Source organism: Planococcus citri, chromosome 5 (genome assembly GCF_950023065.1).
Source record: "Planococcus citri chromosome 5, ihPlaCitr1.1, whole genome shotgun sequence".
NCBI lineage: Eukaryota > Metazoa > Arthropoda > Insecta > Hemiptera > Pseudococcidae > Planococcus > Planococcus citri.
The window spans coordinates 53129767-53151912 of NC_088681.1; the positions used below are offsets into that span (position 1 = coordinate 53129767).

The 22146-nt window shown below is 34.5% G+C and overlaps 2 protein-coding genes across 2 annotated transcripts in view; one reads left to right on the forward strand and one right to left on the reverse strand.

The window, feature by feature from the left end:
* The window catches only part of LOC135847918 (zwei Ig domain protein zig-8-like), a 450816-nt gene that overhangs the window by 23482 nt on the left and 405188 nt on the right, over window positions 1–22146 (forward strand). The window contains exon 3 of the mRNA XM_065367656.1: window positions 19490–19538. The gene's annotated coding sequence lies outside the window, so the exon portion shown is untranslated. The remainder of the gene's footprint in view (window positions 1–19489; window positions 19539–22146) is intronic.
* On the reverse strand, window positions 11205–18759 carry LOC135847917 (carboxypeptidase Q-like). The gene is made up of 6 exons (XM_065367654.1): window positions 18242–18759; window positions 13063–13213; window positions 12634–12880; window positions 12302–12542; window positions 12044–12226; window positions 11205–11495 (listed from the first exon to the last, which is right to left on the reverse strand). The coding sequence occupies exons 1-6, from the start codon at window positions 18571–18573 to the stop codon at window positions 11219–11221; spliced, it is 1431 nt and encodes a 476-aa protein (XP_065223726.1). The 5' UTR covers window positions 18574–18759; the 3' UTR covers window positions 11205–11218.

Sequence of the window (22146 nt, forward strand, 5' to 3'; positions counted from 1 at the left end):
GTAACAGTTATTGATGTGGGAGTTGAATTGAAGGATTTTCAAATTACTCAAATTTTATGAAGAAATTTAAAAAATGTCGTCAAAATAAATTTTTAAATTTTTTTTAAATTTTCAAAAATTTGCTAAAAATCCAAAAACGAACATTATTATACAAAATTTTGGTTATTTGGGAGGGAGGGGGGGGGGTCAAGACATGCTCTTTCGATCTAGCTTGATTTTATAGAAATCGAAGAGTGTGAGTTAAAAAAGAGCCCTTGTCAGAAAATAATTTTGAAGTTGGGGGCTTCATTTGAGGAGGCGTCCAAACTTTTGAAATATCAAAAATTTGTCTGATACAACAATTTTTTCGACTAAAAATAGCAATTTATAATCTGGTCAAAAGAAGGACATTTAGAATCTGCATTGAATAAGAGGGGAGAGGAGAAGGGGAAAGGTTTGAAATGTCTCAAAATTTGAAAAACCAGCTCTTCAGCCATTTTTAAACATTTTGTTGCCGAGTTGACTTCTTCAGCTCTTACAGGACATCACAATCGGTGCCTCCAAAAGTGCTGCGAAAATGTGGTAGAATTTGAACCCCTTTCCCCAGCTGATTCTGAATCCATTATGCCCCATATCAGAGTATTTATTCCTATTCATTAATCAAATATTCTTGAATCGTGAGAATTTTCATAGTTTCCAATGAGGCACTCTTTCAATTGCAACGTACGAGTATATTATGCTTTTCAACTCAGATATTTGCGAAAAAAAAATACCTAAATTCCAAATCTCCGTCAATTTCACTCCACCTCCTCTTCTCCCTTCCATTGAATAATCATCTGGAGCCGAAATACGACGTATAAACTGTTAAAACCTCACTCTCAAGCACACGTTTTCGTACACGTCGTAACTTACCCCCCTAATTATCCGCTGTTTACAAAAATTTAGAAAATTTTCCCAACCAGGGCTGAAATTTGGGCGTAAAAGTACGTGAAAAAAATTGAACTTCGAACGAAGTATTTTCTTAATGACTCGGAGCTTTCGCCAAACTGGCGAAACGAAACGAAAAAGGAAAAAAAGAAAAAAAAACACGCTACAAGACGACCGGAATTTACAGCGATAAAAATTTGTTGTTAAAGTCGTCGGGTAAAAATTCTGTTTAATTTCTAAACCGAACCGAGGGAAAGATTTAATTGGTATTTAATTTTAAAAAATGGACCGTATTTTTTTCAAACCACGTTTTTTCGTTAAACGTTCACCCTAACTAGACATTTTTAAGGCAAAAATAATTTTCTACTAGACAAGTGCTAATGATGAGAAAAAAAAGAAGAAAAAATCGTGAATTATTAACGTTTAACTTTTATTATTTTTCTGCAAATGTGAATATTTCATTTGGGCGCGCGCGGGCAGCCATTTTTACTTGGTGGTTTTAACAAAATCCGCTCGTATTATATTAGGTAACAGTAATTAGTGTTTTATTTCTCCTCCTTTTTCTGTGTGGTATCTACGCACTTGGAAAAGATGGATGATTTTTTTTTCAGGCTTTTAGCGCAGCGTGAACGATATGTTAATTTATGCGGCTCGGCCGAGCGTCGAAAAAGCATTTTAATAAACTTCGTCATCGTTTTTTTTCTTTCTTATCGAGAATCATAATTCGTCTCGGAGTCTATAAAAACCCTCTTCTTTTATAAAACGCCCACAAATTAAGGAGGAAAATAATAATATAGTTTACTTAACGTACTAAACCTAGTCGGCTGACTCTCGTTTAATGAAAAAAGTTATGAGAAAACTTGAAGAATATGTAATACTGCTACTTCCTGTGCCGGCCAATTCTCCACAAAAGTTCTCCATCTTTTGCCTACTCGGTGGATCAAAAATTCCAGAATTATGAAGACCTTGGCCCGAGCACTGGTTCGACAAAACTTTATGAACTTGTTGATTTTCAAAACAACGCATAAATGGTGCCTAAAAAAAAAGGCAGAAGAGAGGGCTCGAGTCAGACGAAGGAAAAAGAGAGGAAACAATGGAAGGGAGTTGGAAAATGAAAGAAAGTAGCTAGTGGATGAGTAAGAAGACGAATAGTATATTCATTAACTGAAAATAGCGTGGGCTTTTCATTAAAATGTTGACCAGTTTGAACACTACAGGGTGTCCAAAAAATGATAAAAAAATCTTATTTTTGGAAGCATAAACAAAAATTTATGTACCTATGTATTGTGCTTTGTGCTACACAAACCTTAAATGGGAATATTTTTCTGATGGGATCACTCGAAAATATTTATGATGAAAATTTTTAAAGCTTATCTACTGTCTTTCTTGCTATTCTCCGCAGTTGTGTTATTTTTGGCCAAAAAATTTCAAATGATTAATCAAGTATGCTTCTTTAGCATCTATGTGGGTACATTAAGTACATATTTTGATATTCGTTGAAAAACTTTACTAATACCTGTGCTCTTATCATCTCGTTGTAGTCTTTATGTACGAGTCCCCGATGAGGTCTTGTAATTTCAAAACCGTTTTGTTAGGAGAATGCCTGCGGCCGGGTTGTCATATAAAGGTAGCCGATGAATTGTCAAATTTTCTCGTAAAATTTCGTTTAAAGGTTTACATTTTTGTTACTGCTCAAGGCTAAAACAATTTCCAACTTGTACACGAGAATGTTAAACCGTTAAAGTTGAAAATAGTCGTAAAAATAATAAATTTATCGAGTTTTGGGTATTTTTTTTTATTCTTGTTTGGTAATTTATTTCGTATGAGACAGAAACAAGCAGTGAATTTGTGCCTACATTTTTTTCAGCCTAGTTTAGTGTCTTACCATTGGAAATTTTTCATCTTCAGTTCCCAGAATGACTATGTAGTTTATTCATTATTGTGATTCGATTATTTTTTGAAATGTTAGTACAATTTCTTGAGAAAAATAAAAAAATTTCCTACATCTCGTTTCATTGCAAAAATTGCTAAAAATTGTGGCTCTTTTGCAAGTCGTGCTTTTTTTTTTTTTGTTGTAGAAATTGCCCTAAACTCTCACTTTTCTACCAGAAATTGCTAAAAGTTCTGTTTAACCAAATTGTCTGACTCGCTTTTCACCTGTATTTGCGAAAAAATCTCACGTTTTCCCAATAATTGTCAAATAGACCTGCATTTTGTCAAAAATTGCCAACAATTTTCACATTTCACCAAAAATTTTCAATAAGCTTCATTTTTTGCAATTGCTGGTGTTCCTTTCGAACAAAATATTAAAAAGGCTCCCTAAACTGACAAAAATTCTCGTTTTTTGCTAAAAACTGCTCAAAATTTTCGCATTTTTTCCAAAAAATTCCAAAAATCGTATTCTTTAAAAATTGTTTTAGAAATTTCTAAAAAGCTTTGTATTTTTTGATATTGTCAAAGTCTTGAGTTTTGCCAAAAATTGCTGAAAAGTCTGTCTTTTTACCATTCCGATCAAGGCTAATTTTATGCAATTAATTGCATAAAAGATCCAATTGTAGCTAAAATTTTCAATGCTTTGCTGTATGCCTCAAAGAATCGAAAATTTCCACCTTTTTTTTTTTTTACCAAAAACTTTTAATAAAGCCTCACTTTTTTGCTAAAATGTACATTTTTGTCAAAATTGTCAAAAAAAATGCCATTTTTGTCAAAATTGTCAAAAAAAATGCCATTTTTGTCAAAATTGTCAAAAAAATGCCATTTTTGTCAAAATTGTCAAAAAAAATGCCATTTTTGTCAAAATTGTCAAAAAATGTCTACTTTTGACAAAATTGTAAACAAAAAAAGTTCACTTTTTTCAAAATTGTCAAAACATTGTCTATTTTTGTCAAAATTGTCAAAATAGACCAGATTTGTCAAAATTTGTAAAGATAGGGAAAGGAAGGACTAGCAGTGGTAATGATAATCATATTTACTGGTAAGAGGAGAAATCTCAGAAATATTCCCTAGAAAGTGAATATTTCCTCGATACCTAACTAGCTTGGAGAGAAGGCTCTTGTCTATCCTACCATACCTACACAGATAAAAGGTTGTTCAAAAGTCAATAAAAAGGACTCAAAGGTGACAAATGTATTATGTCTTGAAATACAACATTTGTCACATATTACGAATAAAAGGTTATAATCCTAAACTTATTCGTAAAAGTGAACATAGCAGAACAAAATGCTATGTCCCTTGGAAACACATACTATCATAAGGTATTAATTCTAAAATACACATAGTGAAATAATACGGTATCATAAAATAGATGATTAGCTCTAAATTACGTTAAGCAGAGAATGAATTTACTCAGGAGCAAGTCCTGGCATATTGGTTAACGAAGTATAAGAATTCAGGCCAGATTAAAGTTATCTAATCATAATTTTAACCCTTACTCTGCTCATAAGTAGGTAAAATATCTAAAATATATGAAAAGGTTCTCTACTTACGAGACGCTTCTACATTATTAGCAATAAAAGCATCGATAATGTGATTGGTGGAGAGTGTTCCAACTCATACCCAACTATTAGCGTTAATCGTCTCCAATTAAGGGGTCCATGTACCTACGACGATTCTGTATTCTATATCGTAATACACTTTGAAACTGGGTACATACTCTCATGGTCGACAAATGAGAGATGATCCAAAATACCATAAATCGCGCTAATTCATTGAATCTTAATCACGTTTACGTTAATTGACACATATTCACACCGAACAAGCGGGTAATACTTGGGGTTAAAGTGCAAAGAGGCCGAAGCCTAAGAAAGTCTAGACGGTTGACCACTGTACCGAGAGCTCGAGATCTTGCACAGGTAGTGAAGAAGGTATTTTTCGCCATCCTGGTCTAGACCCAGGATCGCAGTAATTTACGTACGTAACCTTTCCCCGCTACCTCTAAACCAGTTATTATATGAAGTAGAGCCCTGCGCCGCCGCGCCGCCGCCGCCACCGATTTTTCAAACCTTTTTCAAGCCGCCGCCGCCGTTTCAAAAATTACTTCAGCCGCCGCAGCCGCCGCCGAGTAATCTGCTCGGCTGAGCCGGCTCAACTCACTCAATCAGCAAATTTCAGGAGGATTTTTCGAATATTTTGACTTTTTCAAAAACAAAAATCAAAACTTTTCGTCATTAAAAACAGCCAATCTTTTCAGCTCGGAAAAAATTGGTATTTTCATTTGAGAAGTTGAATTTGATTTTGCTTTCCAATTTTTATTTTGGGGTAATTTTAAAATTTACGAAAAATTACCCCAAAATTTCAACTTTGTAGCCGGCTGAGCCGCCGCCGAGCAAAATTTTGGCAGCCGCCAAGACCTTCGGCTGGAATCGGCTCCGCCGCCAGCCACAGTGCTGCGCGTACTGTAGCCGCCGCCGATCATTTCGCTGTCGGCGCAGGGCTCTAATATGAAGTACCACTATAGGAATAGTTGCAATAGTGACCACCTACGGCAGTCAGGGCATATCTGCTCATCACAAATTGTCAAAAAACGTCTCTTTTTGTAACAATTGCCAAAAAATGTCAATTTTCGTAACAATTGTCAAAATAGTCGAAAAAATGTCCATTTTTGTTGAAAATTATCAAAAAATTCATTTTGTTAAAATTGTAAAAAAATGTAAATTTTTGTAACAATTGTCAAAAAAAATGTCAATGTTTGTAACAATTGTCAAAAAATGTCAATTTTTGTAACAATTGTCAAAAAACGTCAATTTTTGTAACAATTGTCAAAAAATGCCACTTTTTGTAACAATTGTCAAAAAATGTCAATTTTTGTAACATTGGTCAAAAAAATGTCTGTTTTTGTAACAATGGTCAAAAAAATGTCTGTTTTTGTCAAAATTGTTAACAAATATCCATTTTTGTCAAAATTGTCTAAAAAAGTGCCAAATTTTGGAAAACATTTCAAACAGTCCAGTTCTTTCCCAAATTGCATAAAAAAATCAGTTTTTGCCAAAATTGCCAAAGTATTCCCGTTTTTTGTCAAAATTGCTAGTCGAGTGTCAATTTTTGACTAGTGAAGTTTTTTTTTGGTAATTTTTTCTGCATTAGAATATTTTGTTCGCGTTTTTCAACTTTTTTGGATACTTTTTCGAGCTTATTTGATTTCTAAAGTGACTTTTTTTCGGAAAAATTTGAGTAGGTAGGTACGAGCGTTGGTTCTGGGCTATTCTGTAACCTTCAATGATTTTTTAATTTTCTGTAGAAATTTCAAGGCCCTCTGAAAGGGTCAAAAATTAACTTAGAAAGTGAGAGTGTGCCCAACAAGCACCGACCGAAGTTATGCTTAGACATCAAAGTTCATTTTAAGCCCTTCCAGAGCGATTTAGAATTTCTCGAGAAAATTAAAGAATCGCTGGAGGCTCGAGAATGGCCCATAAATAATATCTGTTGATGTGTGGGAGTTCGCATTGCTTCGTCTTAGCTTTTCAAAAATTCTTCAAATACCCAAAAACGGACCAAGCATCCTAAATCATGGTTAAGGGCGTTAAAAAGGATATACCTACCTACATATTAATGAGTGGCCTTCGTTTAAATCGTAAAAAGTGAGTTCAAAACGTACCCTTGTTAAATTTAGTTAGTCTACCTCTAAAAATATTTTTTTCTCAAGGTCGAAAACTTTTATGAATTTTTTTTTTCAAATTATTATCATCGAGAATGATCACGAAAACGAAATAGAATAAAGGTTAACGGGCTATTAAAGGGAACAAAATAAGTAAAAAATATTTCAAATAAAAAGATAACCTGCGTTGTACTTACGTATGGCGATATAAACGTAAATCTTTGTCGAAAAGATCACACAGATATGAATATAAAGTTCGGTACAGCAACAAAGTTGAATATTTGTAAGGAAAACGTTGCCGTGTCATGTAAATTTTATATTTTGAAAATATTTAAAAGATGAAAATGGGCCATGTTTGCCGGGTGAAATAGTATTTCTCCAAATACTATAGCGTGAGTACGAGTATGTACTTGTATTTTTTCCTCAAGGGAATATATATGACCGAGGAAGATTTTCCTTTTGTTGGATTTCTCTTTCTTTCTGCGTTATTTTTTTGTCAAAAGTATAAGCATATGAAGCGGGGGTTTTGTTCTTTTTTTTCTCTTCTTCTTCTTCATATTCATAGCACCAACAACGACGATGCCCCGATATGTTATATTTTATACTGTTATTGTGCGATTTTTTACTTATGCTACATGTTTTCCCCATCCACACATCCTTTTTTTTTTTTTTTATACCAAACAGAAACGCGAAAGTTGGGGATTTCGAACGTTTAAATTGGTTAAATTTGCGCAGGAATTTATTCGCCCGTATTGTGGAAATTTTTTTCCCTTTTTTTTTTGTTTCTCGAGGTGTATGACAACTCGGACAATTTTTTTCGCTCGTTCGTTGAGTCGATAGTATTTTCTCAAGACCCGGAAATTATTTCCGTGTTCGGTAGCATCGTAGACGTTGGAGTAATTGAATTTTGTACAGATTTCAAAATAACGAGTTACCAGCGGATGTAATGGAATTATGACGTTCATGGTGTGTCGTCTAGTTCGCTGAAAAGTGTATTTGATTATTCGATGTTGTTTGACGTTCATAGAATTACGCGACTTGTAACTTCTTTAAGGTCTTGGAGCAGAATCAAAATGATGAAGGTGGAAGTTTTTGTGCGGGTATAGGTTAAATCATCTTTGGGAACTTTGCAACGTTAAGGTACAATCAAGAGTCAAGAATTATTACTTGTCTGGTATGTTGGATATTGAAATTGTGTGCTACGTATGTATTTTAATGTTGGAATTTTTTTTAGCAGAGAGAATATGATTAAAATGGAGTTGTAACAAATTAGAAAAATGTCAAACGAATGTCTTGTATCGAATAAAGTTTGGATTTAAGGTTACAATAATTTAAAATAGAGATGAATTATGAATGAATCGTTCACGAATGACTTCGTGACGCGTTGAGAAAATCAATAAAAAATAATAATTTGAATAAAGTACGATTTGAGATTAGATTGTTAGAAAAGAAAATCAAATTGGTAATTCGATATTGCTCAAGCTGTTTTTTGTGAAAATCGTTCGTGAACGAATGAATCACGATATGAAATGTGGGAATCCCTTTTGCCTGTAGAAAAAAGAACGATTCGATGCTGAATCTTTCGCGTTCAATTTCATTTGTACTGATTCATTCGTTCGAAAGAAATTATTTTCATTTTGTTTTCAAATGAATCGTTCACGAACGATTCGATTCTTCTGTGTTGGTTTTGGAAAGAAGAGGAAAAGTGATCATGATCAGTTTTTGTGAAAATAGTTCGCGAACAAATGAATTATTTCAATAAAAATCGTTTCTGTGAACTAAAAATAATTTTGATACTTTATCGTTAGTTTTTGAGAAAACCGTTCGCGAACGAATCAATTATTATTTGAAATTTATTTCGTTCGTGAACGATTCTATCAAATGAAACGTTCATCTTGGACGTAGATCTTGATGCACTCTTCTAGTTCTAAATTACCTGTGTTTGTTATTTGAAGATTTTTTCGGAGATCGATTGAGTCGTTCGCGAACGATTCTTTTTTAAAATGTGACAAATGAACTATCCCTTAATGGTGCAATAATGTTACATATTAACTTTTTCAAGCTTTTGATCATTTGTTTAAAAAATTTGTGATCATGTTTGAGTAATTCTTTCGGAAATATGTTCAGTCGTTCGCGAACGATTCTGTCTCCCAAAATATTCCGAATGAACCGTTCACTAATGGTGCTAATGTCAGTACCTCTTTTCAACATTTGATCATTTTTTTTTTGTCAAATTTGTAGTCGTGTTTGAATTATTATTTCGGAAATTCGTTCAGTCGTTCGCGAACGATTTCGCCTCCTGAGAATTGTTCATCAATAATTTAGATAATACTATACTTACTTTTTCAACTTTGAATCATTGTTTTGGTTCAAAATTTTAAATTTGTGATCCCATTTTATATAGATTCCTTCGTGAATCAGTTCAGTCGTTCGCGAACGATTTTGTTCAGCAATGGATAATGCACTTTTTCTAAACTCTGAATATTTTTATTGATGCAAAAAATTTGTGATCCGATTTTCTAGATTCCTTTGCGAATCAGTTCAGCCGTTCGCGAACGATTTCATCTCCGAAATGAATCTTTCACGATTGTGGTACTTATGTAATTATTGTATTTTCTATATTCGTATTAATTTTTCGATTGATCGAACGATTGATTTTTTAAATTTATTTTTGATGCAAAAGCTCCGTCTTCATTGGTTCTTTCAACTATTTTTCAAGAGAACGATTCAGTCGTTCGCGAACGATTCCATAACCCGAATGAATCGTTCAACAATGGGTTAAATTTAAAGTACTTTTCGAAATTAAATTATTGATAACTTTAAAAAAAAAAATTTGACGTTTCTCTTCGAAGCTTTATTTAGTCGTTCTCGAACGATTTCATATTCTACATAAATGAACCGTTCAGTAGTTCAACTCTCATTCGTAGCCAAGTTTTAGTTGGGGGGGGGGGGGGTAAAACCATTCATCTCCATCCTTTTTTTATACTTTTGTTCTTCTTTTTTTTTGCAAAATTTTTGATTTAATATCAGTTGAATCGTTCGCGAACGAGGTCTTCTGCCAAATGAATCGTCCACCAGCGTTGCTATTACGTGATGTACTTTTTCAACTTAGGTATTCTTTTTTCCTTCCGCAAAATTTATAATCCTATTTCTGTGATTTTTTGCGCGATGAATTCAGTCGTTCGCGAACGAATCCATAGCCAGAGCACGAATGAATCGTTTATCAAATGGGTTGAATTTAATGTACCTACTTTTCAAAATGAACTGTTGATGACTTTTCAAAAACAAATTTTGATGTTTCTCTTCGAAGCTTTATTTAGTCGTTCTCGAACGATTTCATGTTCTAAATGAACTCTTCAGTAGTTTAACTCTCATTCTTAGCCAAATTTTTAAATAGGTAAGTATATAAATATTTTTTTGGTGGAGGGGGCAATAAAATCAACCATCTGCATACTCTTTATACTTTTGTTATTTTTTTTTGTTGCAAAATTTTTGATTTGATATCTGTTGAATCGTTCGCGAACGAGTTCTTCTGCCGAATGAATCGTTCACCAGTGTTGTTATTGTAATGTACTCTTTCAACTTATTCTCCCCCCCCAAAAAAAAATTTAAAATTTATAATCCTATTTCAATGATTTTTTGCGCGATGAATTCAGTCGTTCGCGAACGATTCCATCTTCCAAACGATTCGTTCACTGATGATTCTGATGCAATGTACCACTACTCTTTCAAACTCATTATCTTTTCTTCGAAGAATTAATTTGTGCTCATGTTTCAACAATTTTGAAAGGTATCGATTCAGTCGTTCGCGAACGATTTTTCTCTCTAAAATGGATCGTTCACCATGTTATGCAGATGTTCTAGTGTACTGTTTCCAACTCTCGATTATTTCGTTTAATTTGTGATCGTGAGTATTTTAACAATTTTTTTACAGGTCAATAGATTCAGTCGTTCGCGAACGATTCCATCTCCCGAATGAATCGGTCACTAAAGTACTTTCTCAAATCTAATTCTTTTTTTTTGCAAAATTAATGATCTTATTCTAATGATTCTTTTGGACTTTGGAGATGAATTTAGTCGTTCGCGAATGATTTCACCCTCCGCACAATCGAACGAATCGTTCACTAACGGTTCAGATGTAATGTAAGTTCCTACTCTTGAAAATTCGTGGTATTTTTTCGCGAAATTTATGATCATGTTTTCACGATTTTGAAGGAGATCAATACAGTCGTTCGCGAACGTTTTTTCTTTCTCAGAAATGAACTATTCACTTTGTTGCGCAGATTTTATTATTTCGTTCAATTTGTAAATATATTTTAGTGATTTTTCGAGAATCAATTAATCCAGTCGTTCGCGAATGATTTTATCTCTGAGATGAATAGTTCACCTAATAACTAGGTAGTAATGTACTTGTGCCTGTATCTCTACTTATCCCTTGTACTTTAATTCATTTTTTGCGAAATTTTCGATTTTCGACGATTTTTTCGTGAATTATTCGATATTCGTTGGCGAACGATTCATTTTCTTCCTCGTATTTAGTGGTAAAAACATATGAACCATAATATTGCAAAATTCAGTATTAAATAAAAAATTTAATTTAATTTTGAAACCAGGTGTCAAATTGACATATCCCCTCCCCACCCCTCCCCCTCAATTCATTGTAATGCTTCTCTACTTGAACTCGTATTTAAAAAAAAAAAATCAATTTTATCGATCACTTTATTGGCTCGGAAATCTCTGAATATTTCTAGGTAACGTTACGCTCAAATCTGCCAAAATGTACGCAGTCGATGCCCAAACAGCTGTGCACAAATCCAGATCTGCGGGGTTCTCTACGGTCATCATATCGCCTTCGGAATGATGATACCAAAAATATCTGCCATTTTTATTGCCCAAACTGACCCCAGGTACTCCTTTATCTTGCCACAAGCCAATATCCGATCCGACTGGATAGCTACTGTGTTGTAAAAGTGTAGCGTTGAACGGTCCGAATAAACTGCAAACAGTAGAGGAAAAAAATCACTTAGGTGTAGAATGTGTTTGTGTATTTTATATGTACTTAGGAACGCTGCTGGATTAATGATTTGTTGTTGCAGCTACACGCGATAAAATTTTCAACAAATGAAAGACATCGCGTATAGAATGTGTAAGCTTGTTTATAAAGTTGCGAATTTCAAAGCTTTGATACACAGCTAGGGTACCTCTACCTACATCTAACTAATGCACTTTTCTGTATCGTATCGTAGGTATCTACTCGCGGATATTCGCGCTAGAAACAGCGCTCGTATTAATTTTAATGGGGCAAAGTTACGTTGTCTTTTGTGAAACGATCCCACCGGTGATGAATTTTAGAAATCGTTTCATAATCGAAGTGAAAATTCGCGTCGTGCAGAGTGTTTTTAAGGTATCGTGGGAATATTTTATCTGCGCTCGGCGAGCAGCTTTCGAGAGTGTTTTCAGCACCACCACCACCACCACCACGCCTGTCGACCATCGACGCAAAGGTGGTAAAAAATTCTGCTTAAGTGAAGATAATGCAATTACTTTAGAATTTCTTCGAGAATACAAGCTGCTTTTTCCGAACCATAAAATTCTAAACCAGTAGGAGTAAATGTGCCTTCGTCCGATTCCATTACGACGGTTAAATTTTTGATTTCATTTAGGTGGTTTTTCAGGTAACTTCGGGCGCCCCAGTAGCCTTCTTCTTCGGCTGTCCATAGCACAGATCTGGAATTTGTACGAGAAATAGGATTAGTTACAATTGAGATGATTTAAGAAAGTTGATTAAAGGAACAAACCTACCTTATGGTTCTTTTGGGCTGGAGATTTAATTGATCGAGGATGTGTAAACTGGTCCAAGAAATGAAAGCTCCTCCTCCATCGTCCATAGCTCCCTGTCCCACATCCCAGCTATCGATATGGCCAGACACCAGGACAATTTCATCTGGTTTTTCACTACCGGGTATTTCGGAGACGATATTACGCGATATAGCTGTTGGTAACTGACGAGCTCCCATTTTCAATTGTATTTGCATCGGGATTCCTGCAGCACAGCAAACGATGAGGCAGTGGAAAGATTTGTATAAAATTGAGCATCGTTTGGAGAGAATATGAGAACGCCAAATGATACCTACCTCTGTCGTAAAACCGTTGCAAAAGTTGCGCATCTTCGATGGAGATACAAGCTGTTGGTATTTTCCTCGGTCCCGAATAACTTTGTGCACCGGTATGAGGACTAGAAATGGAAAATGGCGCGATCGAACGTATCAGCACTGCAGCCGCACCTAATTTACCAGCTTCGGATGCGCCATTCGAACGATATTGTACAGTTTCCCCGTACGATACGTATTTCTCGTTGAATACCACAATTTTTCCGCGTACCTGAGTCGATAATGCGATGAAAAAAGAAAAAAATTGTGTCAGTAGGCGTCCTATTATTACTACGTAGTAGTGTATGGTATCTCGACTCGACCTATACGTCGTATATAGTACGAGTATAAGGTACATATAACGCGTTCGTTCAGTTCGAAGGCGAAATTCCCCAAGTGTTTGAGTATTCTTACCTTGTCCGAAGTGTTTCTCAATTCGTCGAATGATTTTACTACGACGACGCTGGCGGTTATTCCTTGTTCGTCTGTACCGACGCTACCCCCTAGACCGAGTATGGCTAATTTCAACGGCCTCGGTTTTATTAAATAAGCCGATTCTTCGCCTCTGGAAATTACGATATCGAAGGAAAGATATGTACTATTTTTCACAATACATCGATTCGAAACGAAAATATTTATAAAGAGTTGATAAGTTGTGCTTTTTTTTTTTGTGGCAAATATCTGTTGATGCGAAAATTTACACAGCGCTGTGGGTGGTTTTCTACTTTTTTTCTTACACAGTTTGGTTTGGTTTGTTTTGATTTAATTGTGTAGGTTTTGTATGCTCAGAAATATTTTCTGTATCGCGGTATATTTCCGTTTGATATTTTTTTAATCAGTGGTATAAAATTTGTAACTTCCGTTTTTTGCGGCTCGTAGGCGTTTATTTATACGATAATTTAAATATTTTTGCAGATGGTAAGGTAAGGGGAATTATAGGGAGTGAAAGCGCAACTGTAAAATATTTTAGATGCTTTGAATTTTTGATGATTCTTTCAAAAGGTAGATAAGATAGCTTTGTAAATTATGATACATACTTTTTCCTATTGCCATACGAAGTATCAAGCTAACGGCTTTAGAAGTAGAGGGAGAGGGGGGAGAAAAACTAAATTTGAAAAATTAAATCATAAAGTAATATGCGCCATAAAAAACAGACTATCTTTAGCAAAAATTGCAGAGCCATCTCACCTGAGCTCAGAGAAATGAATTATGATTGATCGTCCAGTGGCAAAATTCAAAGCTCTACACAATCTCGAGTCAGTATAATATCATCGAATGGCAACCGATACCTGATTGGATTTTATTTCCAGAAAATCTGGTTCAGTGTTTTTGGACTTTCACTTATGAGAACTCATTTTTTTTCCTAACTGAGAAAATATTCCAACTGTTGGAAATTTTTTTGAACTGGACTACGAAAAATCGAAAGAGCATCCTAAATTACACTACCAGGCTAAGTTTCAGGTGCTGAATCTCAGCTTTTGATTTTTGGCGAATTTTTTGACAGTTCGAGTTCAAATTTGACGCAGTTTTCATGAATAAATCATTTGACCAAATTAAGGCAGAAACCTGAAATTTTGTTTGTGCCATTTTTTGATGATCTCTTGATTCGATTGGTGGTGGTTTCGAGCCATTTTGTAACATGCGGTAGATTTTTGGGTTTTCCAATTGACTGAAAATTGGCCAGACCGAAATTAAATTCAGCCTTTGAAGAATTATTGGGATCGCCCCTTGTGGGGGTTTGGATTGGTTTTAGGCAGAAATTATCAGAATACGTTCATGCTGGATCAAATTTATTTTCGTTGTTTTTTTTTTTTTTTTTGAGAAAGCTGAAAAAAATCAGAAAATTGTTGGTGGCTTGACAATTGCTTGAAAAGACGACTAATCGGTTTGAAAAGTCAAAAGCAGGGGGACAGGTCAGAATTAAACTTTCTTGGGTTTAAATGTGTGGATAAATTACGTTTGTTTGTGGATGTTAAATTTTTCATTTTTTTAAAATTCCGAGTAAGTTTGAAAAAATATTTTTGAATTTGAATTTTGAACAGGCATTCAGGCAGGTACTAGTAATATAGCTCTTAAAAATTTGTGCCCAAAATCGTCCGATCAAAAAAATTGCAAAGATGATGAATTCGAGTTTATTTCATTTTAATATTTTGAATGGAAATTTTTTCAAAACTGAAAATTTCAAAGATCCGTTGAAGGTTTCAGAATTTCTCAAAATTACAACAAACCGATGCTTAGAAGTTTGAAATAGGGTATAGATCAAATTTCATCTTTCTATCTTGATTTGATCAAGTTTTAATAAGCCATGTATTTCGTCAAAAAGTGTAAAAATTGAATTCAGATATATTGAAATTTTGCAAGGTAAGTACATATGAAAAATTGTATTTTCCAGTCTTTTACGTTGATGCATTTATTGCGAAACGGATTTTTGAAACAATAATCTCTCCCGGTCCTCTCATATAGAAGAAATCCGATCTAAATGCTTCAAAAAAATGAACCTACTTAAGAAACTTTCACACACCTCTTATGGCTCTGATCGTCATACCTTACTCAAACTATACCGCACACTCATCAGACCAGTTTTAGATTATGGATGCTCTATCTATACCTATGCTCCTGAAAATCGCCTCCGCAGGCTAAACACTATCCAAAATACAGCTGTACGGATTTCCACTGGAGCATTTAGAACTACCCCCACAGTAAGTCTTCTCAATGATGCTTCTGAATGTCCACTTGACATACGTAGACAGTACATTTCTACATCAACATACTTGAACATAAAATCAAACCCAGATTTCAACTTGAAGTTGGAATATATGATTCCTATGCATTCACTATCTGAAAAATTCCAATCTTTTCTACGACAAGTAGAAGAAAATAACATCAAAATACACCATTTGCTAGTAAACCCTACCCCACCTTGGCAATCTTTTAACCCTATCATTGACCTATCTTTGACAGAATTTAATAAAAATCTCACCAACCCCATCATACTTAAAAGACATTTTCTTCTTCCTCTTGACAAGTATAAAGAATACAGTCACATATACATATACAGATGGCTCAAAAACCAAACAATTCACTGGATGTGCTATCATTCATGGCGATATCTCTATTCCCATTGCTCTCCCCTCCCTTTGCACCATTCTCACTGCTGAATTATATGCAATTAAATCTGCAATAACATATTCCCTTGATTTTTCATTAAATAAAGTTACAGTTTTTACTGACTCACTATCAGCTCTTTTATCAATAAAAAACTATAGGTCAAAATATTCACATCCTATATCACTTGAAATTATTGAACTCCTGCAACTCTTCCAAAATAGCACACCCATACTATGCTGGATACCTTCACACTCCCAGATTCATGGTAATGAGTTGGCTGATAAAATAGCTAAGCAAGCACACCTGCACCTCCCCCTTGCCAACATTCCAATCCCTCTATCAGACCTAATAAAGCTCCATTCAAAAACTTTAATGCATGAAGTGTTTCAATCTTCATGGTCTCTAATCCCAAGCTCAAATAAACTAAAAAGAATAAAAAACACTACATCTTTGTGGAAAACTTCTGAACAACTTCAGCGTAGATCTGAGGTTCTTCTCACCAGACTCAGAACTGGTCACTCTCTTCTTACTCACCAATTCATATTCCTCAAACAGCCTCCCCCATCATGCCCAGAATGCAACATCCCTTTAAACATTGCTCATCTATTAATAGACTGTCCTTCCTACCAAAATGAACGCTCCAGACTTCTAAATTCCAACCAACTTCAAGTCCTCCTTTCTGATGACCCCACCCATATAGACAATGTCATCAAATTTCTTTACTCTACTAAATTAGATAAAAAAATTTAAAATTTAAAAACCCAGGTAGCCCATTTCTTTGTACTGATTGTAACTTTATTTCTAGATATTATGTATATACCCTAATCATAAGTTTGTCTTAACATAGTGCCCCTAGCCTAAGTTGCTGTAAATGGCTCTTAATAAATAAATAAATAAATAAAAAATAAAAAATTAAATCTTTGCAGAATGAATAATTGTTAGAAATCTTGTACATATGAATATTCGAAAATTTTGCTAGTTTTGAAGAAAATTTCATAATAAGAGTTTATTGAAATACTTTGGAAATTGTTCGAAATGTTGCAAATAAGCATAGAAAATGAAATAGAACCCATTCAAAGTATCGTGAAGATGAGTAAAATACTCATCATGAAAATTGTTGAAATTTCTTTGGAAGTACTAAAAATGCGGTCAAAATTTTCTCGAATGCGTGCTGTGCAAAATCTTCCAAATTAACTTAAACTGTCCTAAAAATTGAGAAAAATATCAAGCTTTCGTCTAGAGTCGACTCAAAATCATTTACAATAAATTGGAGAGGGGTTGAGAACAGGGTGCATCAGGGTTGTGGTCTTAGAGCCCTGCCTTCTGCTAAAATTGTCAAAATCTTGCTTCTAGCCAGAAATTCCAAAAAAGCTTGCCTTCTGCCAGAATTGCAAAGAATTTCATTTCTTGCCAAAAATTGATAAAAATTGTCGTTTTTTTGCTAATAATTCTGAAAAGTTTTTGGGGAAATTTCAAGTTTCAAAAATCTACTGGAGGCTCCAGTAATTTTCAAAAAATTGCTGGAGGCTCCAAAACGACTTGAAATTCGCCTGCAGTCGACTTCGCAGCGTATTGAAATTAGTTTGCAGAATTAATTTCGGCTTTCCAACTCCATTTGATGAAATTTTGTGAGAATTTCGAGTTTTAAAAATCTGCTGGAGGCTCCAGAACTGGTCAAAACGGTTTGAAACAGTTTCCAATCGATTTGGCAGGTTGAAAATAGGGTATATCCCAAATTTCAGCTTTCTTGATCAATCTGGTAAAATTTTGATTTTTTCTCACATTTTCGCCAAAATTTGATTTTTGAAAATTCACCAAAAATCGAAAAAGGCACTTTAGCACTTGAAATTTCGACAGGTGATGAATTTTTGCCTGCTCTTTCGATCTACCTTTGCACGGTTTAAAAAATTTTATGCTAGTCCTATGTTGGAACGCAAAATCTGCGATTTCGGCTGACCTGTCAATCAAATTTGGCCGCCATTTTGTAAGTGGGCCACTTTTTTTTTGAGGTCAAGGGCTAGAAATGTTTCTTAGGACTCCCCCTTTAAGAAAAAAGTTGTCCCGGAGGGTCGGCAGGGGGGTGCAAGTGATCTTTATGCGGGCTCTCCGACTAATAGTCCTGCCTTTTTAAGATCCAACTTGAAAATTTTCATTTTAGGTATTCTTTCCTGTTTAGAATTGTGAACTATTTTCATTTCAGTTTTCCTTTTAAACGAATAAGGAAATTTTGATGAGAAAAAATGTTCCTTTGGATGAATTTAGACCTTATCTCCTTTTTCAAAAATAGAAACTTAAAAAAAAACACGATTTTAAGATAAGTTAAATTTTGATTTAAGGATTTTAAAAAACATTGGTTCGTTTGTTCCTAGAAATTATATTTTATACATATCTATTCTCACTATTGCACTGTGAAATTCATGGTCCTATGCCCTATCATCAGTATCGTTGTCTGAAAAAATTAAATAATAATGCGATCAACACTCACCTGATCCAATGAGGTACTTCAGCTTCTTCTCCATGAACATTCCTTATCCCATACGTATTTTTCAATCGATCCAGTAAGAAATCAATGGAATTCTCTAAATTTTCACTTCCGGCTATTCGAGAACCGTATTTATCAACGAACATGGCCAGCTCGTTCCACGTGAAATTCCTAAACGGCGCGTTTTTCTCGACGACAGCATTTTTTATCCTTTCCACGATATCTTTATAAGATTGAATTTCAGTCTTCAACGAATTGGTCAGCTTACAAGTGTACTTTGCCGAAATAAAAATAACATTGTACAGAGAAAGAAAAATGACTAGTTTCACGAACATTGTTATATTACGTCTGAGCGTGGTAACTTAACTTATAGTATAATGTACGATTTCATGCTTCGGACAGTAGACTGATAATTGTCAAGTTTGTCTATAGTAGGATGGCGTGTATGGTACTGTGTAAGTATATTATAGAGAAGGTTCATATGAGTAAGTGTAGTATATAGTTCAATGTGCGCGCGATCTCAGATCATAATTCGTAGAAAATGTACATAGGTATAATATTACAATGCAAATTATGTACGTATTTATCACGTGCTGTAGTGATTGTTTTCCTGTTTTGATAAAAACAGTTATCGGCAGCACGTTATATTAATAATTTGATCATCGACTTGTAAAAACCATGTGATGGAGAGAGGTAGACGAGAGGAAGACCGATGGATTCCTTCGTGCTTTTCCCTATCTTTCTATTCCGAGTGTAATTTACACAGTAACGAATTCGACGAGCTCAACGTAATGAGGATGTCAATTAGAATACTTGACGGAGATTTTTCCCTTTTGCGACAAATACAATACGGTTGATTAGCTGTTTCAATTCGGACGAGTGTACTATATATATATTTTTTTTTTTCGAAAAAATTATAGCCTCTTTTTTGAAATATCGCCATTTATTGACGTGATATAATTTCGTAGCCCTTCGTTTTCTGTCGATTTATTTGAATAGGGCGTTTTTATTTAGGCCTGTTTGTTTTACGATGGGAGTAGCGATGTCTGCGCTAAATAAATATTATGATGAGTTATAATTAACCAGGCTTCCGTTTCGTTTGAAAGGAAGTGTTTTCAATGCGTCAGTGTGATAGCTCTTTGGTATCGAATTAGTTATATGGGTGATGGCCGATGGGTATTGGTGGAATATGTGTATTTATATTATTTTATTGGTGTTATTTTTAATCAATTTTTTCGTATTTGTTTTCAGGGTTGGAGGAAAGAGGATCATTGGAAATTTTGAAATTTCTTACCATAAGGTAAGTACGACTAATTACCATGGGATGGATGGTGGAGTCAAATTCTACTCATTATACTGTCTCAAATGATAACAAATATCATTTTCACAATTTGAACTAGGTACCTATCTAAGAGTATACAAAATAACAACGTCGAGCTATTAACGATGAGAAAAGCGCCATCATTTATTTTACAACACCTTTAAAAGTTCATTTTGATATATAGCCCGTTCAAAGATTAGTTAGGCAACTTATCATCAGCCTGTGCATAATGGGTTATATAAAACGCGCCCTAATAAAGACGACACTTTCACGAGTAATTTCTAGTCCTTATTGGAAATTACGTTAAAAGACTAATTTTGCAATTATGCGTATAAACTTGCCCCGAAGTAAACACAAAATGGCGATTGAGCGATGAAAGAGTACCTCATTCTTATAATACCTTGAAATTGACTCCCCGTATGTTTTAGTAGGTACGAAGCAATTTGAAAACATTTTTTTTTTTTTTACAAGTTGCTACACATGTGAAGCTGTGAACCAAGTGGAGTGTTTTGATAGGCGAGATGATGGTTTACTTTCTAACAGTATATATTTTTTTCCCATACGAAGTTGAGAAATAGTGGTAAAAGTGAACCAGGTACTCGTAAAAATGAAAGATATCGAATTCGAAGTCGAAGAAAAAAGAAGAGAAAATTTTTCGCAGCAGAATTGAGTATTCTTATTCTTATTATATTGGCGAATAGCACCGGTCAGAAATTTTATTAGCCTTTAAAAAATAACGAATTTTCGATGTAGATTAAAAGAGAAGGCGTAGAAGACGGGACATGTCGACGAAAGTCGCCGAAGCTGTACGTGACCCAAACAATGCCCAAAGGATTATATTGTACACGTAAAAAGATTTTAGTACGATGCTTTTTCATGACAGGAAATTCTTTAGAAATCTTGGACACGTGATGAAAATGCTAAAGGCTGAGTACCATATACCGACCGTATACATATGTGCGTGGGTATGACGAAGTACGATTCTAAGGTGATCTTTCGAATTCAAGGGCAATAATCTTTTGCTAAGGGAGAAAAACAAAGATTAGCTGATGAGGATTATATATACACATGCTAGTTGTGAGGTACCTAATAGCGAAATGGTTGATGGCAGAGCATATTTTTTTTGGTGCTTGTTTTTTTAGCTGTGAAGTGGATTTCGAGGTCAAATGAGAGAACTTATGGGAGGGGGTGAGAGTGATGGAAGCCATTTTTTCAAAAACCAAAAGTCATAGTGTAGCTTCCCATTTCTGTTTTGAAAATTAGATAAATTTCGTCGGCTCCATCAGTTTTAGGCAAGGAGGAGGCATCGTTAGAGCAAGTTGGAGTACCCAGTCCGGACGTCAGAGCAGCCCCCTTCTTTCTTTGAAAAAAAAAAAACTTTGGTAGAACTATAGCGAAACGACAGCCCTACTTATACTTGTATAGACAAAATCAGCAAAAGTTATGTTAAAACATAGAGCATCGATAGAGCAGCTGAGAGCACTCAGTCTCGACGTTGGATTGGAGCACTTCTTACTCCCTCTCATCCCACTAAAAAACCTTTGGGTAGGGCTGGTGAAATGTTAGCTCTACGAATGCAATCAAAATCTGTGAAAATTATTCTACAAGATCTTGCATTGATAAAGCTGTTGAGAGTTATGATTTTCGTCAAATTGAAATTAAATATAAGGAATGAATTGTACCCACCTCATTTCAAGGATTGGATATCGTACCTTCATTTAGCATAAGAATACTTTGAAAAATACGATAAGTTCTTAAAGAGGAAACATTTCAATATTTGAAAAACACATTGAGTTGTACGGTTTCATTAAAATTAATCTGGAGGCGAAACGAAGCATCCGACAAAAAATTACACCTAGTTTTTTTTTCTAGAATAATGCATAGTTTTCGACTTTTTTTCAAAAAACTTAAATTTCATGATGTGTAAAAATTATAATTTTTTGAAGTGTATCATTTTTATATGAAGACCACGTAATGCTCGCTCATATTGTTAAACCCATCAAATTTGAAACATACTAGTCAGAGCTCGATAATTTTTTATTTGATTTTCCCTGTAACTTTCAAAATTGAGCTGTTTTTGGTCAAATTCTGAGATTTTACCCTCTGAAAAAACGTTAAAATCACGTTTTCACGATTGCAACGATGTAACATTTCAGAATTTGATAAAAAGAAACAAACTCTATTTTGAAAGTTACAGGAAAAATCAAATAAGAAATTATCGAGCCTTGCTATGTGTGTTTCAAATGTAAATTCTTCAATTTATGTATTTGAAAAAATATGCATAAACGCTTTTTTTTAGGGGTGCCTTAAATGGGGGGGGGGGGGCTCTAAAAAAAGATTTCAAAATTACGAATGCACAGGGATCTTAATAATTACACTTTTTCATCTACATGGATAATTGAATATATACTTCAAAACGTTTTGTTTAGCGCAAATCGCAGGTTTCCAGTTTTCCAGGGGTTCCCAAAATATCGAAATTACGAAAAATTGAAAAATTTTATTTTTGAGAACCAGCGCAAAATTTTATTGAGCCCAAAATTTGGTAGAATGGACGTCTTTCAGATACTAATAAACTGTGAAAAGCTTT